The sequence below is a fragment of the Glycine soja genome, chromosome 7 (assembly GCF_004193775.1).
Source record: "Glycine soja cultivar W05 chromosome 7, ASM419377v2, whole genome shotgun sequence".
Lineage (NCBI taxonomy): Eukaryota > Viridiplantae > Streptophyta > Magnoliopsida > Fabales > Fabaceae > Glycine > Glycine soja.
In genome coordinates, this window is record NC_041008.1 from 37,190,625 (window position 1) to 37,212,234 (window position 21,610).

The 21,610-nt window shown below is 29.3% G+C and overlaps 2 protein-coding genes across 6 annotated transcripts; both read left to right on the forward strand.

Moving 5' to 3' along the window:
* Nucleotides 1–742: 742 nt before the first annotated feature.
* On the forward strand, nt 743–12,704 carry LOC114419408 (MADS-box protein SVP-like). Of its 5 annotated transcripts, none has more exons than XM_028385055.1 (9): nt 743–874; nt 1,539–1,724; nt 3,136–3,211; nt 5,400–5,461; nt 5,558–5,657; nt 5,901–5,942; nt 11,367–11,429; nt 11,532–11,641; nt 12,280–12,704. In XM_028385055.1, the coding sequence occupies exons 2-9, from the start codon at nt 1,543–1,545 to the stop codon at nt 12,287–12,289; spliced, it is 645 nt and encodes a 214-aa protein (XP_028240856.1). In that variant the 5' UTR covers nt 743–874; nt 1,539–1,542; the 3' UTR covers nt 12,290–12,704. The 5 variants fall into 5 exon arrangements, with proteins under 5 accessions (XP_028240856.1, XP_028240860.1, XP_028240859.1 ...); XM_028385059.1 differs by having other exon boundaries at nt 11,391–11,429; XM_028385058.1 differs by having other exon boundaries at nt 5,558–5,651.
* Nucleotides 12,705–14,703: 1,999 nt separating this feature from the next.
* On the forward strand, nt 14,704–21,358 carry LOC114419410 (guanosine nucleotide diphosphate dissociation inhibitor At5g09550). The gene is made up of 13 exons (XM_028385062.1): nt 14,704–14,916; nt 15,859–15,921; nt 16,044–16,127; nt 16,570–16,677; nt 16,827–16,999; nt 17,384–17,495; nt 18,284–18,364; nt 18,440–18,502; nt 18,991–19,092; nt 19,255–19,379; nt 19,893–20,103; nt 20,758–20,832; nt 21,083–21,358. Exons 1-13 carry the CDS (start codon nt 14,830–14,832, stop codon nt 21,134–21,136), a joined length of 1,338 nt encoding a protein of 445 aa, XP_028240863.1. The 5' UTR covers nt 14,704–14,829; the 3' UTR covers nt 21,137–21,358.
* The last annotated feature ends 252 nt before the right edge of the window (nt 21,359–21,610 follow it).

Consider the following 21,610-nt stretch of genomic DNA (forward strand, 5'->3'; position numbering starts at 1 on the left):
TGTGTTTGATTTAGAAGAGAAAAATAAAATAAATAAAAATAGATGAGAGATATTTTGTAAAAAAAGACAAAATAAGATAAAAAATAAAATGGTATATTTTGTTGTTTGGTTTAAGATAAATAAGTAAAAAATAGAATATAAATAATATTGTAAACCTATTTGATAGGGATAAATAGAAAATTAAATGTTTTAGACTCACAACCTGGTAACTTGTTTCTGTTCAAAATCATATGCACCATATCGCTTTCCTGAGCATAAAGATATTATTAAGAAAGATCTTGTACTAAATAATATTATTGTAAACCATGGTTTTTATTGTTGAATTGTATTGAGGTAGATAACCTCAAGTTGCACAAAATTACTGTAATTCACTGTATACAAGAAAACAAATTGAGAATAAATAATCATGTTTAACATTTGAAAATTATAACTTTTAATTTTTTAAAATTATATCTAAAACATGAAAAATTATATCCAAATCGTTAAACCGAAAAATTTATATAAATAAATTATAAGAAATCACATAATTAAACTTAATATAAGACCTTATCACAAAATCTTAAAGTTAAGTTTATGAATTTTGTCCGCTTGATAATGTTCAATCTTGGTGAGATTTCACCTCTATTTCAACATATTCACTCAAGAAAATGGCAGCTCATATAAGTTACACGTGGCATATAAAAGAGAATAAAGAGGGAAATTTAATAGTTACAGTACAGAGGTAGCAACTTGACTATGAAAGGCATAAGTGTGCTACCTCACACCCACATCAAATTGCATCCAATATATATCTATCTAACTGGCAACTAATTAACGTGTTTGGGACTCGCGAGTTGTGCATTCCTAACACCCATTTCAGGAAGCCCAAGCATTGGTGGGTTCTTACCCTTATTATTATTATTATTATAAGTTCCGTTTTCAGCTTTTTCGTCTTAGAACAACTGCTTTATCTTCAAGTTTTCCATTTTCTGGTACCCAAGAAGGACTCGTTGGTCTCAAATTCTTGTCCAAGAGACCTATTTCTTTTGCTATTTCGGGAATATAAACTCTGGTTTGTTTGTTTTTTATTTTTATTTTTATTTTTATTTTTATTTTTTATTCTCTCTCTCTCTATGTACCTCCCACTTTCCATATATGTGAATTTTTTTTTCTTCTAACTAAATCAAATTAGATTCCTGGGTAAGTGCAGTTTGAGGTACCAACGAAAATAATTGGTTATGTTTTTTTTTTTTATTATCTCATTTTGTTTAAGAAGCTATGGAGTGGTCTTAATTTGCTCACTAGTTAATTCCTTCTTCCTGGAGCATCCTAGTCGTACATGATTTCATCTTGATCCATGTTGTTAAGAATTATTGATGTTAATTTTCTCTATTTTATGATAAATCTGTTGGATTTACTTCATATCATATATATATATATATATATAGAGAGAGAGAGAGAGAGAGAGAGAGAGAGAGAGATGTCTATGTTTATCCGGAGAAATTGCCCTTCTTTCTTTAATTTCTTAGATGTAATGGTTTGGATGATTTTTGACATAGGGAGATGACTAGAAAGAGGATACAGATCAAGAAAATCGACAACATCAGTTCGAGGCAAGTGACTTTCTCCAAGAGAAGGAAAGGGCTTTTCAAGAAGGCTCAGGAGTTGTCAACCCTTTGTGATGCAGACATAGCTCTCATAGTCTTTTCTGCAACTAGCAAGCTCTTTGAGTATGCCAGTTCAAGGTATTTTCATTTTTTGTAGCATCACTATATATATATATATATATATATATCTTCCTTTCTTCTTCTTTTTTTTGTATTTTCTTCTGTGGAAGGAAACTTATAACCTGATGCCTACGTCTTTTTATTCAAGTGTTAATTATTTTGCTTCTTTGTGTTTCCTTAACTCCTTTAAAGAGGGAAAGAGAAAAGACTGATTCAATGTATATAATAATAATGACTGACTGACTCAGGAGTTCAGGAGAGAGTCATGGATTGTCTGAACTCATTGCCTATGTATACCACACTATTTTCATTTATGATTTTCTATATTTTCAAATTCTTTTTATATTTAAATTGTTGGTGTTGGTAGTGGTACCAACAAATTTCTCTCTCTTTACTACAACAGTACTATCTCTAAACGTTAAAGTTTGTCAAAATGGATTCTCCATATCTATACACTGTTGTAAATTAATATTTGTGCAACTTTCTGTTTTCTTAAACTAGCTAGTTCATTAGGAGCAATAAGTATGTGTAAAACTTCTGCAAGGAACTTTATGCTGCAAAAGTTGAAACTCCATTCTGCATTTTGCTTGCATTTCTCAACATTTTTACTTCAAAGCAAAATGTACGTTTAGAAATTAGCTTTCTATCAATATGAACAAAGTCTAAAGAGTAGTCTTATTAGAAATATTTCAAATGTGTTTTCGATTTCATGACTATTTCTCCTGAAATGCTTGACCAAGAAAGTAATTAATGAGAAATCCTTTAAGTACTCTAGCTATAAGATCGACTACTTTCATCAAATCATGCAACATGCATGATATTTTCCAATTTGTATCACACACTTGCTTTTTATGCAGAATACCTGACATTAACACTTAATAATACTTATATTTTATAGCATTTCACTTCTGAGGCTTTTCGTGGATCTTTATCTACAGGCAACACATTAGCTAGGCTTGATATAACCGTAAGAACATATTTGGTTTGATAGAGTGACCTTTGATAATAGAATGGAATATTCATTGTTATATTTATTTTTCGTATAACAGCAATGATATATGGTCATTATTCCCCCCTTTTTTTTTTATCACATTTCACTCTCTTCAACTGATTAGGATTCAAACTTTCATGATTTTATTTATCATTCCAGCGAAAGTAGCTAGAAACATAATAAAAGATAAAATGAATGCTTATATAATCTTCTTCAATCGAGAAAAATCAAATTTGATTGACCGGTTTTAATACAAGGGTCGACGGTTTTGTAGGCAATATATATGAAGTTCTTATTGACATTAATCTTCTTGATCACCTAAATATGAGCTATACAATGATATGAAGTTCTTAATTTTATGAGCATCACTAATTCAAAAGAAAGCAGAAGAAAATTTGAATAATTTGAACCTAGGTACATTCTGTTTGCTCTTTTCAGCATGCATCAAGTAATTGAAAGGCACGATCGCTATTCAGCAATCCATAGATTGGATCGCCCCTCTATTGAGCTGCAGGTTAGCTTAATAACTTTAACATGCTATTATTGTTGCTTGAATGATGATATATATAAATATATCCTGGCATTTAATTAACATTTGATCGAAAAAAATAAGCAAATTCTTTGCAAAACAACAGCTCTTCTCTAGAGTATTTGCTGGCTGTTCTAGGTCATCTATGAAGCATTTCTTGCATGTGTATTGATTTCACATCATAATCTCTTTGTTTTATCAATTTCTCATCATCGATGCACTAGTATATGCAAATTGATGTGTCTCTTGCAATTATTGCGTGAAAGATATTGCATGTTTCTACATAGCATTCACTCTTACGTCTCTATAACACTAAAACAAGATGTACAGGTAGGCAAAAGTTAATAAATAGATTTGGAATTTTCTTTGAAGTGAATACTCAATTTTATCCGAGATAAATTTAGCATAGGACATATTAATTAATCTAGTCTTGATGATATAAAAAGTCTACATTGGAAAAATCACTTACACAAGTCATAACAGTATTATTTTTTTTTTAAAACGGGACACATTAGTTTCTAAAAATGACTAATATGCAGTCTGCATTTGTGAATTTGAGAAACTAAAATGGGGTTTTTTACATTTTCAATACTGATGGTTCACCTGTAATGGGATGGAATTAGATCTTTACTTTTTTTTCTATTTGATAAGCCAAAATAGATTAAGGGGAAGCATAAGGGGAATATAGACAGAAAACGTCCTAAAGACCTTGGTATTCAATCCAAAGCAACTGCTAATACGTACACTAAGAAAAAGCTATATATATGCTCGCTGCATTTTTTATGAATCCAAATTAATTAAGGACTAGTACACTAATATGAAGTTATCTTTACATTTGATTTCTATACACCAATATTAAAATTGTACCTTGAGTTTTAAGTTTTCTCATCGACACATTTATCTAGAAACGATCTCCAATCTTCCTGGGTTATATTACCTACGTGTTCTTGTGATTGATGCTCAATATCTCCTTTTGCTCTATGTTTTGCTTGGAAAGTTCTGAACTCTATATAGGAACCTAGCTTTCTTTAAATACAAATATCACACTGAAAAAGATAACCTATCACTTTTAAAAGCCAACAGTAAAACAACATAATGTCAATGCAATTGTGTTGTCCCTAAAATTTAGAGGAATCATGTTATTTGCATATATATCTTCCTAGGAAAATGGTGATCTTATACTCCTTTTTTGTGTGAATTAAGTAGATGGAAGAGAGAGATATATAAAAAGAAAAAAAAAGAAGAAAAAAAAAGTGATAAATATAATAAAAAAATGCAACGAGAAATAATGACAGAAAAAACTAATATTATTAATATTATAAGAAATATAAGTAAAAAAAATAATTAATATTATATTAAAAGTTAAAATAATAATTATTTTGAGATAATTTTTTTTATACAGCAATTATCATGAAACGGATGGAACAACAATTATCATCTTCCTAAATGTTACTTTTGAAAAGATTATTATCTCTTCAAATTATTTTTGGTGATTGGTCCAATTTGACAACGATTCCAAAGTCACTAACAAGTTGAAGCTATAATAAATTCCAAAAGCAAACTTCAACACGATATTTTTGTTTTTTGAACAGCAAAAAAGTTTCAGTTAATTGGCTGTGAGTACAAGAGGCACTCACAATCTTATTTTAAGGTGGAGCATGAGATTGGGGTAGCTTGAAAGTGTTGACAATTTGCTTGAGAATGAGAATGAGGGTGGAGAGAGAGAGAGAGGGATAGATGATTGGAAATGGAGAGCATCAAGAAAATGGAGACTTTGGGGGAGGGACTTTTTTAAAACACAATCAATCCTTTGTTAGCAGTTCTAGTTGAAACTGCTAATAAAAGTTTTCATATTCAGTATACATATATTAACAAAATTTGTCTTTTTTTTTGTAAGCATTAACTGTTTATGTCTTATGACATACTAATTTACGTGGGGGAGAAATATACTTGTGAATTTTCTAGTCGTCGTGGCATAAATTGTGTTTCTTTTCAGACTTGGGAAGTATATTAATTGGTTGTGGTGCATATGTGCAAATTGATCTAATTATCTCGTGACTGCAATAAGAAAATGGAAAAGTACAAAAAATATATTATATGTTAACTGCATGTCTTCGACATTAATTGCATAATAATCACAAATTTTAACGATTGTTTTTAAATTTATGCTCAGATTGAGAGTGACTCCAACAACATTCTGCGCAAGAAAGTAGAAGATAAGACTCGTGAACTGAGGTATATACACATGCACTCCGCATAACTATCACTTTCATATATATGTTGCATATAGTGTATAAAATTATATCACCGAGACATCTATAACGTACACAGGCAGATGAATGGGGAAGATCTGCAAGGATTGACATTACAAGAACTGCAGAAACTAGAGGAACATCTTAAAAGAAGTTTGACCAATGTTTCAAAAGTAAAGGTCTGTGCCCTATATATGACCAATGATGCTCGCAGTTTAGTAGTTCATTTCCTTTTGCCATTTTTTTAGCAGGCAAAATGAAAATATTACTATTGTGTAGTAGTTTATTTCTCACAAGGGATTAAATCTAGAACTAGAACCTATGCATGCAATGTTGCAACCTTCTCCTTTAAATCAGTTATGGTTGTGGGGAAACGTATACATATATGCTTCTGACATATGGTATACTATTATGTGTTTTAGGATGCAAAATTTATGCAAGAGATCAGCACCTTTAAGAGAAAGGTAAGAACTAAACTAAATTTCTGATACATTTCAAATCTCACATACTATGACGTTGTTATTATTATATTATTACTATACTTTTATGAATTTACGGCTTAATGAAATTCATCCATTGATACCTAGGAGAAATTATTCCCACAGTTTTTGGTTGTTTTTGCTGTTCTTCGATGTGTCAGTTTGTATCCGACTTTTTGTTGCAGGATTAAGGCGTATCTTGTCCTATGGTCCAGCTTTCTTTTCTTACTGGAAAATTTTAATCTTAATACTAAATCTCTACCAAACTTTGGTGAAGATTAGAGAGGAAAAAAGAGAGAAATAAGAAGAAAAGAAAAAATAGAGAAAATAAAAGGATAAATGTAATAAAGTAAAATGATATGAAAGAAAGATAGATTTAAAAAAATAGAAATGTGATTATTAGGATCATTCTAGAAAAAAAATCATGCAGCCAAATCCTATAAGATCTGAGTCATTGATTAGTCATTGTACAATAAAGGAGAGATAAGATAATCAATGGTGCTAATTTTAGCAGAAGAGAAAAGCTTGAAGGATAGAAAATAGAGGATTGATGCTTGAAATGAGATGGAAAACAAAGTTTATATTTATAGCAAGTCATTCTTGTATATGAAATAAATAATTATAAACCTCCTTGCATTATCTTTTTACTAATCTTTCTATATCTTTTGAATAATAAGTATATAATTTATTTTATATTTGAAAGATATTAAATACATTTTTATTTTTATAAAATATTAAGAGGATTTTTATAGGAAGACAATCATTGCTCAAACAAAGAAAAGGATGTCAAACGTAGCTGCTAAATTGTCAGTAAGCATACGTTATGTCTGTCTAGAACCGAACATTGTGCACAGATCATATCAAATGCGTTAAAATGATGTTCGAAAAAGACACAGATATTCCTTTCAACTAATTATTTGTCATCTAAAGTAAAATACATTTTTTTAGAAAAAAAAATATTAATTACATGATCGAATAATTTTTTATTCATAAAAGTATATTTTTATTAAAAGAATTAGAGTGTATTTAAGAAATTTGTAGTTCAATTGGTAACACATCAAGTTTGTATATGAGAAAACCTAAATTTAATTTCTGCGAACTCATTGATAAGTGAGGAATCTTATTTATAACTAAGCTTTAAATAAATGATAAATTATTTTTATACTTAATTCAAAAGATTGAAGTTTGTGTTGATACATTCAGATCCCACACAAAAATCAAATGTGTTAATTATGGTGGTAAAAAATTAGAGTAGAATTATAAATTGATTTAAATATTTAATTTAAATATTTCAATGAAATATAAATAAATAAATAAAAGTATTATCGGAAAATAATTGGTTAATTCTTTCTTAATTTATCATTTCTGTAAAAAAAACACCCTTAATATCTTAAAAATATAAAATGCATTCATTTCCTTCTTAATTAAGTAGGAGAATTTGTAGAAAGGTACTTCAAGGAGGATTTATAAATTATGTTTAAATAAATCCCAACACAGATTTCACATAGTAACGTTATATCCTCCTATAATATTCTCTTAGTAAACCCTATATTGGTTTTCAAACAAGGAAAATGTTTGATAGATATCTATATATTGTGCTATTCAATACTTAGAAAAAAAAAGTAAAGAAAAATAGAAAAATGTAAATATGATAAAATTTATTATGTGATAGAAATTAAAGAAATATAAAAAATAAATAAAAAATATTAATGAGATGTTTAAAATAAAAATTGCGATTTATAGATAATTCCTCTTCAAACAAATAATATATCTATGCCAATCACCTTAGAGAGATTATCATTCCTATATTCCAAGGCCGACCCTAGGATTGTTTTGCAATGCGAACGTTCAACACCCCATGACCAAAAGGAATCCAAAAAAATTCAGACAGTTATAATGTCAGCTTTTCTAAAACTCGTTTAATGCTTAAATTTTAACTTCTTCAAGCAATAAAGTTTTTAGTTTCTACAAAAGATTTTTTTTTTTGGTGAATTTTCTACAAAAGAATTAAATGTTTATTTGTATATTATATTTTATATTTGTATGTATTTGAGGAGAGAAAATATTTTGTGTGTAATAAAATATACTTTTTAATGAAATTGTATGATTATTTTGTGTAATAAAATATATTTTAAAGGACTCATGCCTATCGTTTTCGCCATAGACCCATAAATTGTCACGACCAATCCTGTTAAATTCAAATCACCCTAATCAATGATGAATGTTGACAAAATTAATTTTAGTTAAAATTAATTTTGAAATGATATAATTTGTGTTTAAATGTTTTTATTATTATAAAATTAAATTACGAGTAAAACTTAGTGTTAATTTTTAAATTCAATGTAGAAGTTATTCGAAATTAGTTTAACTTAATTAATTTTAAATTTTTCTCCCATACGAAATCAAACATATAAAAAATATCAAAAAACAATTTTAGATTAATTTCCAAACGTGAAACCAAACACTTGCTTGTATGATGTAAAGAAATTATTTCTAAATGTAATATGAAAAGAAGTACTACTGTCAACAACAAAACTAGACTCATCGTATTCTCATCACAATTAAACCATGACAAGATCTTTTGCAGTAGCGGTGGTAAGTACTGGTAACACGATCATCTTTTTTTTTGCTTGCTCTTGTTCTCCTTTTTCAAATGATAGCAATACTTCATCTATTTTATTTATTCTATTTTTTTTTATAATATTATATTTTCATTCGAATTCATTTTATTTACATATTAATATTATATTCAAATGAAATAAATAACGTGTCTTTCTTTTATCACAGTGATTGCATTCAAGACTTTTTTTTGTAAGGACTTGGATTTGCTTCTATTATGGCCTATTTCTTTACTATCTTTCCTTTGGTGTCTGTGTTTGTTTCTACTATTTTCAGTAACTAAACCCTCGGCCAGCAAAAAAGATGTCTAAAGAATTTTCCTACAAACATCTTTATTCAAAATAGCAGTTTTAACATTATCCATGTTACAACACCATTATATTTGAATTCAATTGCCATCCCTAGTCAATTGTATACCTTTAATCAATGATAATGATGAAAACATGTATTTGCTCTGAATGGTAGAAGATAATATATCTCCTAATGATGGTATGTTCACTGTTGAAATATAGTTCCCAGTATATGTATATAATGATTAATGACTTGATAAATAGTTTTTTAAAAAGAAAGTATAGATTTAACTAGATAGTTCTACGTGTGACATTTGAGAATATACTTTGTGTAACACCCTTTATTAAAAAAAAATACTAAAAGAATACAAAATCTTAAAATTATAATAATCTTGAAAATACTTTTTTATAAGAAATAAAATCAAATAAATAAGTTTTTAGGTAAGTAAAAATATTATTCTCAAAATATGAGCATCTAAATTAAATGAATACTAAAAATATAACGAAAGCGACCACATCTGACACCTTATTTTAATGTATTAATTAAACTAAAATAAATGTAACTAAAAAAATTATGTCTTCAAGTCTCTTCAAACTCTAGGACTTATTTTTTGTGTTCTGAAAACAACACTTATAATGAGATGATTATCTTAATGAATAAAACAACTAATAAGAGTTTGTAAATAGTGTTTTTCTTAGTAGGCACAGAAATTCGAGAAATCAACCAAAGAATTTAGTATAACAATATATATGTATGTATATATTTATACACCAATAAAAATTATATTAAACAATCACATGAAATTTTGAATAAATATAATATTTAAATAAACGAAAACACCTCAACACATCCAAATAAATATATCAGACACAACTTAGTGATTTTCAAAATCACAGGACTCAATTCTTTGATTCATGGAACTAGTGTAGATCTTAGGTTCTTCAAATGGTATGTGAACTTTAATTTCATACAATGGTATCTCATTATCTTTCTCATCATAAATGAAGATATCCAGATCTCTTTCCTATACCAAACGAGGTATCTATAAATAAATATCATTCTCATCCTAGATGAAGATGTTTCTTTTTATAAAATAATAAAATAGAATAAATAATAGAGTGAGAGTAACTTAGTTATAAATAAAGATATATTAAGTTATATATTTCTACTCTCTCTTCTTCTCAAATTCATTATTGGGATAGAGGGTGGATGTACAGGAGATATCTAAGATTATAATGTCATAATAAAATGTATATCAACATTCCTTTTCAGAAGGTGATAATCAACTCATAAAATTACAAAAATGCCATTCTAAAAAAACCACCAACAAATTCCTTAATTTCGTGCATCCAATGATAATTCTCAAAATCACACCACAACAATAATAGAATCAACTAATAATACGAAACCACATACATGACACAATTATATACTGAATATAATAACTATAGCATATAATGTTTATAATGGCTCGAACATAGCACACATACATACAAATTGGTCCTAATCTTAAAGGTTAAATTATATATTCATTAATCCAAGGATAAAACCTTTATATATATATATCAAGAAAACACATTTGCAAGAATTCATACCATGGAGGTTTAGAAAAAGTTATTTTACTCATCTCTTGAAGTAAGAAATTTATATTTTTCTTTATTCTTCTTCTCCTCTACCAATTGCATTGAAAGAATTTAACGCTTTCTTTTTTTTTTTTCGTCCTTTAGCAATCCATTAACACCAAGAGAAACCGTTTATGTATGCAATTCTAAGAGGATAAATTGTTTATCCTTATATAAAAATTTAAGAATGATACATACTTTGAAATTTGTTTAACTAATATTTTTTATCTATTATTTCTATTATCTTTAATTATAATTATCTTTAACCAATCTAATATATTATTATATTAACATCTTTTCAAAATAAAAAAATAAAATTTTAATATTTTAAAATAATTTAATCTATCTTTTTCTTTAATAAAAAATATATTTAGATATATTTAATGCTTAAGTAAGATTCTATCAATACAGACATAACAGCTCTATGGAGGAGGGTAGTGTTGTATATGTTTGATATATATAATAATATTTGATTATCATTGCAAATATTGTTCCATCGTGAAGATCCGAGGAACTTGTTGTATAATATTGTATAATCCAAAGAAATCACATCTAAAGCTGATATATCAAGTGATGGAAATTTTTTTTTTCTTCTTCTAACATACTAACAAAACTAATTAAATCTAAAACATTTAATTTATTTATCTCTGCATATGAGGGTCATGGTCTAGTTTCAATTAATTTAAGTTGTTCGGATTAAACAATAAGGAATGTTGTGAATGAAAATAGACCAATTGGTACGTGCGTGGCTCTAAAAATTTATCTGATATATAATACCCAAATGAGTGAATTTTATTTTTGTGTATATAATGAAGTTAAATAAGATACAACCTGTTGCTGCATTAATTCTTTTTAACTTAACACTAATCTGTTACAGTGTTTGATTATGTTGCCCATACAGGGAGTGGAACTAATGGAGGAAAACCAAAGACTGAAACAGGTGATAAGCTTTTCAAACTCGTGCATATTTAATATTTGTATATATGTACAATCTCTGGAGGGAAATATTCTGATATAGTAATGGAATACATGTAAATTTTAGGTGCCGAGCCTTATCCATGCACATAGCTATAGGCAATCATCGGAATCCATTCTTAGCAATTCATCTAACCTTCCTGAAGATGGTGGTAGCAACACATCTCTCAAGTTGGGGTTAGTTTACTTTAACTATCATTTAAAGCTTATGTGTGGGTGCCAGTATGCATATGCCCTATTGAGGGTTTGGAGGGCTTAAGTATCATTTTTTAATTTATTAATCTTTATGAATATTTTAAAGTTCTTCTAAGCACGAGGATTTTGGACATATTCAAACACCTCTTCTGCTACCTATATTTTATTTTTATTTCTTTGATCTTACAACTCCCAAATACACCTAAACGATCAGAAGATTTTTAGCATTCCTATTTTTTAGAGTATGAAATTAAGGTCCAAAACCATGTTCAATAGTAGCTCAATATATTTGAAATTCTTAAAAGTTGATTCTTATACATACTTGTAAAGTACACAAATGATTTCTACAAGAGGTTAATTTACTGGAATTGATTTTAGAAGTGAATTGAAAGTAATGTTTCTTAACATAAGATTTGACAATCAATATTGCATAATTGATCTTGATGAGTAAAATGCCATAACTTTCTTACAATATATCCTTGTAATAAATGAACAATAACTTTATATAACTAATTCATTTTACAATACATAAATTAGTGTATATTATCTTGGTTTGTGAATGTTGCCCTTAGAAAGTTTGTTTCTACTCATCTGTGTTCGTCTCTCTTTGTGGGCTGCAGGTTACCTTAAATAATGAACAAAATGTAGATTATTTAGAAGTGATCGGTTTCGCTTCCTTTATATGTCAGTCAAAACCAATTGAATATCCTGTGTTGTTTGCTGTTTAAAAACAACTCGTGTAAAGTAAGTAAATCCAAAGGATGAGGTCCTGCATGTAGAATTGTGCTTGAATATCATCTTCTATTTTCTTTTGGTAAATTGATTCATAGCTAGGAAGTGTTCTATGTGCCCGAGTTAATGGTCGATGCTTCGTGTCTAAAGTTTATCATCATAAAAATTTGATTCTAATTACCCCTATACGTTCTTCTTTTTTGTTGCTTGGTTGAAAGAAAGAAAAAAGAGGGGGATTTCAAGAGAAGGGAGGAAAAATAAAACTTCAATGCAGGCAAAAAGGAAGGGGAGAGGTTTTCCATTCTTGCTTTTATGTCTTCCCTCCCTCCTTTCTCATCAAATACTATGTTAAAGATTGTCATCACCAATTTGACATTAATTAAATTAATCTTAATTTATATTGGTATGATTTTTATCTGATGAAAAATAAATTATCATTATTATAAACATTATGAAATTATTTAACAATATTACATAGTAAGTAAAAAAATAACAGTAAAAGATATTAGGTTCTACAGAAATTAATATATTAAATATTAATATATTATATGTTGTATTATAAATGTTGTAGTTTTTCTGCCCTCCTTTTCTTAATTAATTCTTTTTTTCTTATATATATATTAATAATTTTTCAAACGAATATTTTACGAACATAAATAATTCTAATGCCCAATATTATTTTTCTTAATAAATACTACTTTTTAATATTATGAAATAATTATAGCGGAGTGATAACTAGTTCGCATGACAACCTCACTTCCATTTGATTTTTTTGTTTCACATAATACATTATTTGGATATTCTTTTCTAATAAGCAAAGTTAACTTCTTAAATAAGCCCATTTGTTTCTTTTGAAAAAAAATATTCACACGCTCTTGTTTGCAAGAGAATTTATAATAAAAGTAACTCAATATTTTAGTTCAAAACTATTCAAAGGCCTCAATTTAGAAGTTCACAAATTAAGGAGTAAAATGAACTAAAATTGCACTTAAAAGCTATAAAATTATTAGTGGGATCTATAGAAGATGATATGTGGTTAAGTACTGCAATTATGTTTTTGTATATACTTCAAAAATAATTCTTTAATCCAATATCTTATATTTTTCACTTTTTTTAAAAAATAATAAAAGGATAACGTTGGAATTTAACTTCATCCTTTCGGGCAAGACAAGAGTTTATCATTCCATTATGTTTGTATACTCCAAATTAATATTAACATCAACCTATAAAAATACCCAAACCAAGCATCAAGTTATGGGAGATCATCCACAACAAGCTAGCATTAAGTATAGAAGAAAGGCACTAATAACGAAGCATCAACGTTAATAAATAACTCGAAATATATATGAGAGTAGGCTTAATTAGTTACACCAAAATAAGGGTGAGTTTAGCTCGCAATATAGTTAGAAATAGTGAAAGAACTGGAGAAAATGATAGGAGTCATGCATAGGAGGGTTCCAAGTCGTCACACATAACTCTTAAAACCAACAACTCTCGTCTAACAAGAGTAATTAAGCCTCGCCAAGCACGACTTTTAAGTGAAAAAGTTAGCCTATGGAATGATTTTACCAAGAGAAACAGGAAACTTACTTAGCAAATTTACTCAAAATAAACCCTAACTCTCCTGAAGACTTTACTCGTTAAGCGAGGCTTGAACTATCTTTGCATTCCATTATGTCTCATTTTTGCTAAGCGAGACACTGGCCCTTGCTTAGCAAATTTAACTTTAAAAGGTGGTTCTTCAAAAAGGACTACTTGATGAGCAAATTTTGGCGAGAATGGAAATTTGAATCTTGCCAAAAAGTTCTCCCTTCATTCCTCAATTCCTTCACCAAAAAGCTTGCAAAAGTAAAAATAAAACCTAATAACTAATTAAGCACACTTAGATCCTAATTATATTTGTACTTATTTCATATATGGTAGCTACTTGTACCTTTATAATATACGTTTGATACTCAAAATATAAGCATATAATTAAGACAATTGTCAGTTAAAGAAAACTCTACATGTGCTTCCTAGCCACCACCCGGAGGTTTGACACGATCCCTAGTTTTGAACATTGCTTTTGATACTGGTGGCTACAAAAAAAAATGATTAATAATATTGTTTTTTGAATATTATTATTATTTGTACATGATTATTGGCTTTTAAATAAATAAATAAAAATTACAATAAGTTTGGTTTCATAACAGAAAACACGTGTATGTATTATGAGAAGAGTTATTTTGGGGAGCGTTAGTCTCGTTACTTGGCGCTAAAGACGTGTTCTGCTTCAAACCTCTTTCACACATACAGAAACGTAAACACTTAAACACAACCTTCCCTTGTTCCTCTCATCTCATCTCATATATCGCTCATAAAAATTCAAAAGCTCTTTTCCTTTTGTGTCTACATTTCAATCTCTTATTGTTTATTCTCTGAAACTCAATCAATCCACTATGGATGAAGAGTACGATGTAATTGTGTTGGGCACAGGTCTCAAGGAATGCATCCTCAGTGGCCTTCTCTCAGTTGATGGCCTCAAGGTAGTTTAATTCTCTTCTCTCGAGTCCCAACAATCGAATTCATTGTTTTTCTATTTGGTTGTAATTTTTTTCTCTAACACTTCTTATTTTAATGTTAGATTGTTTTTCTATTTGGTTGCACATATGTATGATTTAAGAAATTTTTTTAAGTTAGATGTCCTGTTTGCATTCATTGATTTTTAAGAATCTGTTGTCCAATTATTGGAAGAAAAAAAAAAATAGAAAAAATGTTATACTTTTTATGCAAGAACGTGAAGAATCAATAGGGAAAAAAAAAGGTAATATTCTTCATATTAAGCTGATCCGGTAAGAAATAAATGTATTCCAAATAATGTTGCAATAGTAATTATTAGGAAATGAGATAAACTATTTTATGAAAGTTCTATCGAAAACAAATATCATAAAGAAAAAGGACTTTGCTCAAAATGAGAATTTAGATTTTGATAGAGTTTGATGAGATCATTGAGGTGTAGAATTAATTACGTAGTGATATTTGGCCAAGTTATTTATGTAATATTTATGAATATTAATTATGTATTACTTATTCAATATTTTGACTTATTTTTTTATTTAAATAATACAAAATTTTCTATTTTACTTTTTATTTAAATTTTATCATTTCAGTTCTTATACCGATAAATATACTGTATTTTATTTTATAAAAAAAATTAATGATCATGCACTCACTTGTGATTCAATCACAACTTATCTTTAATATGACTTTCATATCATTATTATAAAAATCAATAAACTTATTATTATATATAATAAATTATAATTAAATAAAGATTATGTATAATCTATTTTCTTAAAAAAAAAATAATATGTTTTAACTTCTTGTCGAGAGAATAAGATCATATAATTTCAATAATTTTTAAAGCCTATATATGAATAAAATTTAAATACAAGTCATTTCACTATATTACTATCCACTTGAACCAGGTGTTGCACATGGATAGAAATGACTACTATGGAGGGGCTTCTACATCTCTCAATCTTACACAGGTCATTCACTAATGCAGATTTGCAATAGAAGCATGTGAAATGTCACCTTTTCATTTTATTTTAGTTTTCTGTTCATGCTAAAACCTCATTTTTCTGTTGTTTTTTCTTCTTGTTGTGTTTAGCTATGGAAGCGATTTAGGGGAGATGACACGCCGTCAGAGAACTTAGGATCCAGCAGAGAATATAATGTTGATATGATTCCTAAGGTAACTGCTCTCATATGTCTTGACCTGTGGAACAACAGAAAACTAGAAAAGTATATATCACATTTTGTAGTTGAAAGTTGAAACATTAATGCATGCTGTATTGTATCTCTACATTATAGATTCCTTACTCTTATATGTTCTTAATTAAATTTACCTTCTAAATTTTGGTAGGACAATAGGCCTGTGCTAATTAAGTGTTAGGCTATGTAGACCAAATTCTCTGTTGGTTTCTTTTTTAGCATACAACTTGTGTAAAACAATCTTCAATGTGAAAAAACCAAGCAAGTTGCCTTGAGTTCTCTTCCATGAATGAAATGGCTTTTATTTTTGCCTTTTCTTGGATTCTCCATCATTTTGACTCTACTTTTTGCTTATATAGTTTCCATTTCAATTTTTCTATTTACTTATGACAAAAACCAACTTCTCATCTGTTTTTTTGTAGTTTATGATGGCCAATGGAGCTTTGGTCCGTGTTCTGATTCACACAGATGTTACAAAGTATTTGAACTTCAAAGCTGTAGATGGAAGCTTTGTGTATAACAAGGGAAAGGTAGGCAGCATATTCATCATGTTCTTTATTTTCTTTTGTACACAACTGCTACTTTTTTTATATTGCAAACTTAAATTTCACAAAACCTCTTGCATATTGACAAAAATCTTATGACAGAATATCTTTATTTATATATATATTTTTTTTAGATTTACAAAGTTCCAGCAACAGATGTTGAAGCACTGAAGTCACCATTAATGGGTCTGTTTGAGAAGCGCCGTGCTCGGAAGTTCTTCATCTATGTCCAAGATTATGAAACAAATGATCCCAAATCTCACGAAGGACTAGATCTGAACCAAGTTACAGCAAGGCAGTTGATATCGTATGCATTTAATTCCTTTATTTTCCTCTCTCATTACTTGATTTTGCATCGCTTTAAATCTGACTTCAGTCACTGTAAACCAAAAGAAAAGATACTATGAATTTATCTTTTACAAAATGAAGTTTTATCATCAGATAGAAAATTTGAGCACACTATACTTTGTATGGCATTAATGATACAGGACAAAACAAGATGAAATTTTATTAAGATTAATTTTTAATCTACGTCTTTTTTGTATGGCATTAATTTAGATTTTGCAGCACTTGGTCAATCTATATACTGTTGTTCCTATAGCAAGCTGCATATGATTTTAATCTAGTTTAAATCTATTTGTTGTTGATTAAATCTACTTTACTTCATGTTCAATGCTTTCTCCAAATGTAGGAAATATGGATTGGAAGATGATACGGTTGACTTTATTGGTCATGCCTTAGCACTTCATCGTGATGATAGTTACTTGGATGAACCAGCCAAGGATTTTGTAGACAGAGTTAAGGTACTTATTTACAAATTATCCCGTAAGCTTTTGTACACTACCAAAACTATAATCATATGCTACCTGAATATAGATCTCAAAGGGTCGATATATGAAAAATATCTCACAGATACGTAGTTGAAATCAGAAAACCAATATTCAGTATGATATTAAAATTCTTATTCCTGAAGGACTTAGAAGTCCTAGAAGTTACATGGATTTTCTTTCTAGGTCTTTATAAATGCATGAAAAATAGTAAGAGTTGTGACCGATGCATCAAGTTTCACCTTTATTATATTTGTCGGTGCCTTTATCATATTGAATTAATACGCCTTGTCTTGGTACCATAGAAGCACCCTAAGGACTAGGATAAAGGATTATTATTTTGTACCCAAAACTGAATCCTTAATGCATTATGCTAACGACAACTCCATTGGCAGAGAGAAAACTAGATGATTGTTAAAAGACTTCTACTATCAGTCAGAATTTAGCATCAGCAACGTCACTTCAAATATCAGTGTAACTGTAAATGTGTCGTTATCCTGTTTCTGGACCATACGGTCCTTTAGCATATATTGTTTTCTCTGTTAATTTGAAGAATCATATAATGTACTGATTGGATTTTTCTTTAAATTATAAATCTAAGAATAGCTTGTCTCTTTGGTCAATTTTGTTGCATGGCTTATGAAATTACTTGAAATCACGAAATTTTTGTCTTTTGCATTTTAGCTCATTACATTGATATTTTGCATGCATAACATCACTTTTTAACCTTTATTAGCATGTAATCTGTTGTTTGCTTCGTACAGATTTATGCAGAATCCCTAGCACGCTTTCAAGGAGGTTCACCTTACATATATCCACTATATGGACTGGGAGAGTTGCCTCAGGTTTCTCTATATCTGTTTCCCTTTTAAACTTAGTAAACTTCAGGAACTAACTTTGGTTTCTTTTATGTCCTTAAGGCATTTGCACGTCTGAGTGCTGTGTATGGTGGAACTTACATGCTGAACAAGCCAGAATGCAAGGTAAGTTTGTGAAGATACTTCTTTATTCAGGAAATAAATTGCATTATAATTACTTGTGGCAGGAAACTTGTATCTTGTATCTAGAGAATTAAATTGGATTTTGATTTTTATCTTGTCTCATACTTTCTTTTTGTGCTATTTTAAAGCAGTTCATTTTGTCCTTACCAGTTATTCTTATCTCTTTCAATTCTTGTAACTTAATCATTCCTTTATTTTGTGGCGCTCCAATTCCTCATAAATAGAAGAATTTATGATATACAGAGAAAAATGCCAATCAGTACTCTTAAAATATGAGTTAAGGAAATAAAAGTAGAAAGTATGTAATGAAAAAATCATATTAAAAAGGCTTAAAAATATTGATACTTACCTTAAGTAATTATAAGCATTTATTAGAATGTATATTAAATGCTCCTTAACCAATATATGTAAAGGTACTCTCAAGTTTCTTCTTGTATATTTCTCCTCACATTTAATCTTGTGGTGCACAGGTAGAATTTGACGACAATGGGAAAGCCATCGGTGTGACTTCAGAAGGAGAAACAGCCAAATGCAAGAAAGTTGTGTGTGATCCATCATATCTGTCTGATAAGGTTAGATTTCTCTGGTTACTAGGACTGTGAGCAAGGTTAAGTGTTCTATTTAGTTATTGGACATCATTATTTACTGTTACATGAATGTCTAAAGTCTAAAAACATGAATTGCAGCAAAGTGTGATCTTCACTCCATCTGACACTATTTTATTCATCCAACAGGTTCAGAAGGTTGGAAAGGTTGCACGTGCAATATGTATTATGAGTCATCCTATTCCAGACACCAATGACTCTCACTCAGCACAAGTCATTCTGCCACAGAAGCAGCTTGGTCGCAAGTCTGATATGTAAGTTTGCTTTATCTACTGCAATACTACCACATTTTACTAAATACACATGAAAAGAGCAAGCCCTAAGCAAATGCACAAAGGAATAACCATTTCCTGTGAGGGGTTTCACAATCCTGCAAAAAATTATTTGTCTTTCCCCCTTAAAGAAATGTCATGTTCAGGTTATTGACTAACAATACATTATGTTATCCATTAATTTGGTTAAGTTACGACTTAGAAATTATGAAATTAAAGAGTAGAAGAATGGACTTAGAAATTATGTAAAACTGTTCTATTAAGATTTTTAAGGCAAGAACGTAGAGTTCTGTTGCGTATACAAGTGCTTATTTAGAAGTTAGTTGAAAGAATCAAGGTGTATAAGTTGATTTTAACTTGTGCAACAAGTTTTATTCATTTTATTTTATTTTCTAGAGTACTTGTTGAGAAGTGAATTCAAACTAACTCTTACATGTGAATACTCTTTCTTCCAACTTTATAGGTTATGTTTGCTCATTTCCCTTGTTATTGCAGGTATCTCTTCTGCTGCTCTTATGCTCACAATGTAGCAGCCAAAGGAAAATATATTGCTTTTGTTACAACAGAAGCAGAGACTGACCAACCTGAGGTGGAATTGAAGCCTGGTATTGACCTTCTTGGACCTGTTGATGAAATATTCTATGACATTTACGACAGGTTTGAACCCTGCAATGATCATGAAGCTGATGGTTGTTTCATCTCTACAGTAAGTATTGAGTAGAATCTCTGACATGCATATTTTATTTTTCTTTTGTTGTTTTCTTATTTCCTCCTAACCATTGTGAAGTGGCACTGGCAATCGCAATCTGGCATGCTTATAAAAAAATATATAGAGCACTGGCACACCAATACATTATAAAGTTGCTTGTCATATTTGTTTGATGTAAAATATCCAAAGTCTATCAGTAATTAATAGGGGCAGGATATGTGGTAAGAAAGAAGAATCAAATATTCCTTTGATTTATATAAAGTAATTAAGATCTATAAAGTAATTTCGATCTCATGTTATGTGAGGTTCACAATTTAGAAACCTAAGGTTGGCTATGATTTTAAAATTGAAGAAAACTAGATACAGTACCTTATGTGCTGTTTTTTCTATTCTATCAGAATTAGAGTTTTACTTCGATAATCTGCATAATCCTTTAATGGTAACCTTTACCGCTTAGATTGTTGAGTTAAAACTCCAATTGAGATCGAAAAACAGCACAAACAACACCAGAAACACAGTATCTAAGTTTTGTTCTAATTTTGTGTAAAAAAAAAAACTGTTTTCCTTCAAGATAAACATGAAATCTTATCACTACTTGTTATTCAGCCGATGTAATGGAATTTCTTTCCTTGTTACATTAAATCCTTGCAGAGCTATGATGCTACCACGCACTTTGAAACCACAGTAAAAGATGTGGTTGAGCTGTACAGTAAGATCACTGGAAAGGTACATCTCTATTTGTTCCAAGTTCCAACCTCTGCATAACATAGAATTTCTGTATCTTCTGAGAATCTGAATAGGATGATTTTCCATATTTTCTTCGAACTCCTGGCCTGCATCTGCATGCACGAAAACATTTATGGTCCGTCCAAATATAATGTTGCATAATTAGAATATCATATCAAAGGGGAGGAAAAGGAAATAAAGTCTGGATTTTTTTTCTTGATCATAACATCATCTTCTTCATTTGTTTTAGGTTCTTGATCTTTCGGTGGACTTGAGTGCTGCAAGTGCTGCAACTGAAGAATGAGATTGCTTGAAATTATATAAACATGCCCAAGTTTTGAAAGAAAAGCTTTACTTTATTTCCTTTTATTTCATATGCTGGTGTTTTTAGATGATTGAATGGGAAGAGAACACATCCTTGTTCCTTTTGCTCGATGGAATTTTTATGTACCATTTATGACTGCATTCTTTAATTCAGACGAACTGTTTATTAGCCAATATAATTGTTGTGATCATTTTCCTTCCATCTTTAAATCCATTTTTCAGCTTATCGGCTAAAAGGATGTGATTGTGACACATGGTTAGATCATGGTAAAAATAAGACTGTAATGTGCAGTAAAAATTTGCCTTCCAAGAAGACTAGGGATACATTATACATTTAAACCATATAGATTTTATATATCAAGCTTATTGGTTATCATAGATTAGTCATTTGTCTATTTATTCATTGAAAATTGATAGTGAGAGCTTTATTAACATAATACTTTTGCACAAAAAA